General features: G+C 29.9%; 1 protein-coding gene across 1 annotated transcript; it reads right to left on the bottom strand.

The window, feature by feature from the left end:
- Positions 1-2,907: 2,907 nt before the first annotated feature.
- Positions 2,908-4,824, bottom strand: LOC140875163 (ubiquitin-fold modifier 1). Its single transcript, XM_073278729.1, has 4 exons — positions 4,676-4,824; positions 4,504-4,601; positions 4,111-4,143; positions 2,908-3,153 (listed from the first exon to the last, which is right to left on the bottom strand). The coding sequence occupies exons 1-4, from the start codon at positions 4,756-4,758 to the stop codon at positions 3,089-3,091; spliced, it is 279 nt and encodes a 92-aa protein (XP_073134830.1). The 5' UTR covers positions 4,759-4,824; the 3' UTR covers positions 2,908-3,088.
- Between the last annotated feature and the right edge of the window lie 1,181 nt (positions 4,825-6,005).

Below are 6,005 nucleotides of genomic sequence, written 5' to 3'. Positions count from 1 at the left end.
ACATCATTATTTTTGATGAAAAATAACTAAAATTGTCAAAAACCGGAAGATAGATGCATGATGACCACCAGCCAAAACTCAAAATTCGATAGAATAGAAAATAAAAAAATCGCAAAAGAAGCAAATATAGATGACTTAAAATACAATTTTCCCTTTCTAATATTTGTCTTAAGAAATGCTTAATGACACAACCCTATGTCCCTGTCCACTTAATTTAACGCAGCCTACAACTTCTCTTTACTAATATTATCAATCGAGTATCTTCTATGCGTTATTTGTATTTGTGAAATGTTTCGATACAATTAATACATGGAGTGAAAAATAAATATTTTTACATGAAAAATATATTTTTCATTCAAGTAATCATATGTTGCATAATATGTTTTTAACATAAAAAAATAATATTTCTAACTCAAATCAACATATATTATACAATAATAATTCACAACATAAAAAAACAAAAAAATATACATTTGCAGCGAAAAATTAAGACTTTGAACATTAAAATAATAATTTTCATAGTTCGGATTTAGTCGAAAATCTGTTTCACAAGTTTGCACTAACACGATCGTCTCACATAAATGTTTTTTGTTATGTTATGAATCGTGGGATCAGAATTTCTATGGTTGATCATAAATTTCTTAATTGTCTTCAAAGATTTAATGTAATAATTATATGATTGTGTACGAACAATATAGAAATCTGCGATAAGGATAATATGCCAGTTAGTATGACGTAGCAGTAGGAATCTTAATTCCTTTCGTCTTCTTTGGATTTTCACACAGATTAAGAAAAATGTGTTGGGAAAGCAAATTTTATATAAATTTCCTATTATCCCTATTTAATGTATTAAAAAATGATTGCACAATTTTCAAAGTGTAGTTAATAGGAGTATATTAGTAAATAAGTGTAAAAAAAATTACTAAATATGGTATATGACTATATATTTGGGACAAATAAAAAAAGAAACATGAACAATATAATTGGGACGAAGGAAATAATAATTAATAAACAGAATAATCTCGGGCAAGCAAACTACCTCGTTGTATTTTTATTAATAGTTGGTCAAAATTGGACAGCCTGTCTCGTCTCCAATTGCTACAGCCAGGCATATCTACAAACATAATTAATTATCAGACCCACGTCAATTTTAATTTTTCATAGACGACTTTGACCATAAAATTATATCAACTTTTTCCGATCAAAAAAAAATTATATCAACTTTTATTTTTATTTTTTCACCTTGAATAAATATCCACTCACTAATCATGATGCAATGTGCATAAGCTGCAAGTTTTTGAAGTGTTTGGTGGAGCTTATGAACATTATAAAAAAGTTTATAAATTGTTTTGTAGCTTATAAGGGATCAAAATTTATTTAGTAATTTTTTCCCAAATAGTTTATGTTGTCAAAATTAGTTGTTTTACAGTTTATAAACTGTTTTTAAAAAGTAAATGAGACCTTACTATTAAAAAAACTATATCTTATTTTAACATTTAGTTTTTTCAAATATCTTTGCTCGTTTTCATAAATTTTCATCATATTCTTCGTCAATTAAATATTAAATATTATTTTAACAAAATTTTCAAATGAAATAAAATTTTCTAAATTAAAATATAAAATTATTTTATTTCTTAATATAGATTTATTCTATTTTCGTATATATATAACTTGTTATATTACTTTTATATCATTATACTCTTTTTGATAATTTTTAAACTAAAAGATCTTATAATATCGTACATATCAACATTTTAACTTAAACTTTAAAATCTTATAAACTATTTTTAATAAGAAATAAAAATAGCCAATCACCCTCGTAATCTTTTGTTGCTTTTGGACTCGAGTATCTAAATTTGAAGGGTATTTAAATGAAAGATTTGAAATACATTATCCAATAAATTTTCTGAAATATTGTCGCATTATATTATATATTAATAACATCGACTCAGCATTATCACTTATTAAAAAAACATGAGCACATGTACAAACAGTACAAGTCATTAGAAGCTAATATTATTTGTGCCCAACGCCTCCCTGACATTCAAATATTATATTTTGATACAAAATATAATGTGAGTAGAAAATTTTAAAATATTAATTTTGAGTTTTAATTTTATTATAATATATATTTTAACAATCACTTTAGTCAATCATCATTAGTCAATCATCATTAGCGTTAGTATGAGGGTTTAGCATGAGGATTTAGCTAGAGCACACCGAAAGATAGCGACTGCGGATTTTTACGTCAATAAAAATAAATAAATTGGATACATACATTTCCAACAAATGAGACGAAGCAATGATTTAAATGGAAAATTCCATGCGGACACACAGAGATTACTTGAAATCTTGAATGCAGCAATGTTTTAAAAAAGGTACCGCCTATACGATTTTTTTTATTTTTAGTTTAAATATCTAATTCATCTAGATAGTTTTTAACCTAAATATTTAATTAACCTTAGACGATTTTTTATTTTTAGACTAAATATCTAATTCTTTTTGTTCATCTTAATATCTCCCCAATAATTCATCTTTATCAAATTCGAACTTAAAATTCATTGCATATTCCTTATCTTCATATGATATAAAGTGATGAAAAATTTGTCAAATAATATCTTTTAAAAGTTTAAAATTTTAAAAATAAAATAAATATTATAAATTAATCTAGGCGGTCAACTAAGTGGATTTGAGCTGCCTAAGCTGCAATTATGCGGTCGATTAATGAAATAACACCTAGAGACATCAACTGTTTAAAAATCGGGACGATGAACAACTTAGACGTCATCTTTTAGAACGTACGCATGCAGTCAATATAAAACGCTGTGAAATTGTGGTGCAAATTTCGGAATGTAGACCAAAGCAAAGAAAAAACTTAAGAAGAATTAAAACAAAAAACGATGATGATGAATCAAAATACATTTAACATAATTCTTGGAAAAAAGTCGCTCCCCATGGTCTACGATTATTAATTTCAGCATAGGTACAAAAGTAAGACCGGAATATAACTATCCAAACCCAAGGATTATATTGCATGTATAAACGGAAGTCAACCATGTGAAACTTGAGATTAATTAGCTGACAAAAACTAGGCGCCGACCCTGTCGCGAGGAATCAAGCGCAATTCCGAGCCATGTTTAAGAAATACATTTCCTGGGAAATCGATCAAAATTATGTGAATTGCAGTGGAGTAAAATCTTCAGGACATGAATATACAAAATGCAGCATTCCAACTTCAAGAATGCAGCCAAATAGGAAATACTAAATAAAGTGGCAAACCAACAAATCCGTGTAAAATTCTCAACACGGTTTTCATATGGTTTGAGTTAGAGGTTTTGCACGGAAGTGGAGCACACCCCAATCTCAATTTGTTCTAGTCATGTCCAAAATCAGACAACCGAGTTGAAGGAAAGCCAGCAAGGTGGCAGAGATTAAGGTCCAATTACAGCTGCTAATTATGTCAAAAAACTGCTAACAGAGCAAGAGTTTGGACATTCTGTGTCCAAAGGAAGTTAAAACAGTGGTTCGATTCAATAAGCTACTGAGACAAAAAACTAGGAAGAGTATCTAGCAAGCATACAGAAGATAGCAAGGCAAAGCAAGAACACTGCACTTTGCATGCCATAAAAGCTAAAAAAAGGTTCACAAAGTTTACCTAATACCTATTCAACTTTTTTTTGGTCAATCTTGTTTACCTGTTCATCATTCTTAAAAACTCTAACTGTCCACAAAATCTTGTCCAAATTGAATTTTAAAAGTTTGAATATTTCAAGAGAAGTCCACGCCACAGTCATCACACAAACAAATCATGATGTCGAAAAAGGAGAGAAAAAGAACATGTCATCAAATTACAGGGTGTAACATCTATAACATCTATAATATCCAATCGAGCACCATGACCTCAACAGCCAAGCCCAATACGGGAAGACCAAAAAACTCCAGATATTGTTTATTACCAACCATAAACTGATGCACATATCAATTGAAAAGAAAGCTGCAAATGTAAATAAATAAGCAAGCAAGCAGCAGACCATATCATGTTTTTTTATCATCTGCTCAATCTCAAAAAAGAATATTTTTCAAACAAAATAAAATTAAAACCTCGGATACCTGCACTTTGTTGAGGATTGATTCCCACTCCATCTGCAAAAGGGGAAAAATCATGAAACACATTGAAAACAGAAAAAGCTTAGCCTTTACCCACATTTGATAGATGGTAAGCATAAACACAAAAAGAGAGGAAATTTGACTTTGTAATTCCTGCTAAATCAGTAACCTTCGTTGAAACGAACTAAAATTCAAAAGAAGTTCGAATTATTTAAAAAGGCTCACATGTACAAAAACAACACGGAGATTCAAACTTCAAATTCACCACAAGAAAGAGTGATCCCAAAGTAATCCCATTTACAATTTTAGTCCAGAATCCATCAAACAATCGAAATCAAAACAATGGAAAGACAAGGATCAATAAAACCGTCTCGGCATATTCATAAAAAAAACTACCGTTTGTGATGATGGCACTTGTTTGAGGAGGCACCTTGAATTCCTCAGCAGCAAATTTCAGAACGGCGGTGAATGGGGCTCCCTCCGGTACGCTGAATCTGTTATCAATTTTTTTTTAATTTTTTTTTTTTGAAAACAGCTGAAATTATAAGTACATAAAAAGAGCACTTACACTTTGAAAGGAAGTTTGGGATCGGAAGTAAGAGTGACTTTGAATGAGACCTTCCCGCCGGCGGCGGCGCCTCCGCTCGCCATGTTTTCCGATTTGATTTCTTCTTCTTTTTTATTTAGTTCAGTATTTTAAAAAGAATAATTAAAATACATGGGAGCATTTCTACATTCATGAGTTGCTTAACACGTACGCAGAATTTGTTGCTACAAACCAATTAGAAACAGCCACGTGGCATAGCTGACCTATATATTATTATTATTATTATTATTATTATTAAATTTTTTTAACGAATCTTGTTATCTTTACTATTTTTACTATTTTATAAAAGTTGACCCATCTTTAAAAACTATTTTGATACGTTTTGATGACACCAAAGTATATTTACTAGGGATGATCACGGTACGGTTTGACGGTTTTTCATAAGAAATTCAAATCGAATTGCCAATTGCGGTTCGGTTATATTATATTTTTTTTGTTGCGGTTTTATATGTAAAATCGTTTTCGCGGTTTTCGACGGTTTTAAGCGGTTGCGGTCAGTTCGCGGTTTTTTTAATGATAGGTAAAATAAAAAAAAATAAAGCTATTCAAATTATTAGAATAATGAATGAAAACTATAATAAACTAAATAAAACTAAATAAAATAACAATCAAGCGACAAAATAAAGTTAATCAACTATAATATGTTTAGGCAAGTTGAAGATTAATATTTGTATAGAGAAGTAGTAAATATATTTTGAAAAGGGAAAGAGGGGAAAATTTTTTGAAGAAGAGTTGGGAGAGAAGAGAGTGGAGGCGGCATATGATCGAATCTATTGTGTATAATGTATATACAATGTTCTATAAATATAACTCTAGTTAAATACCACAATACACGGCGGTGCGGTGCGGGACGGTTTGGGCCAAAAATTATAACCGAACCATGGCGGCGGGGCGGTTTTTATTTTTTTTAAAATCGCGGTTATTTCAAAAAATGAAATACGACGGTGCGGGGCGGTGCGGGGTGGTCGGTTCGGGCGGTTTTTGAAAAAATGTGATCACCCCTAATATTTACCATTTAACCCTTGTCTTTATTATTTTATAAAAATTGAGTTTCTTTAAAAACTATTTTGATACATTTTGATGACACCAAATTATATTTATCATTTAACCCTTGATAATTATTTAAAATTATATATATTTACATTAAAAAAGAGTAAAAATAGGTGAAATACAAAAACGAAACAAAAACTATCTTGTATTTTGAGAACTGCATTCTATCACATTGTAATAACTGTACCCACTTCCCCGATGTTGAAGAAAATTGCAATGAATTTGATTTATGTCATATTGA

The sequence above is a fragment of the Henckelia pumila genome, chromosome 1 (genome assembly GCF_033568475.1).
Source record: "Henckelia pumila isolate YLH828 chromosome 1, ASM3356847v2, whole genome shotgun sequence".
Classification (NCBI taxonomy): domain Eukaryota; kingdom Viridiplantae; phylum Streptophyta; class Magnoliopsida; order Lamiales; family Gesneriaceae; genus Henckelia; species Henckelia pumila.
This window is presented reverse-complemented; position numbering and strand designations above follow the sequence as displayed.

Coding starts and splice junctions, on each gene's coding strand:
- LOC140875163 (XM_073278729.1), bottom strand. CDS start 4,758: ATGGCGAGCGGAGGCGCCGCCGCCGGCGGGAAGGTCTCATTCAAAGTC. Junction 4,602..4,675: donor CCCAAACTTCCTTTCAAAGT/GTAAGTGCTCTT, acceptor AATTGATAACAG/ATTCAGCGTACCGGAGGGAG. Junction 3,154..4,110: donor CAATCCTCAACAAAGTGCAG/GTATCCGAGGTT, acceptor TCGATTTCCCAG/GAAATGTATTTCTTAAACAT.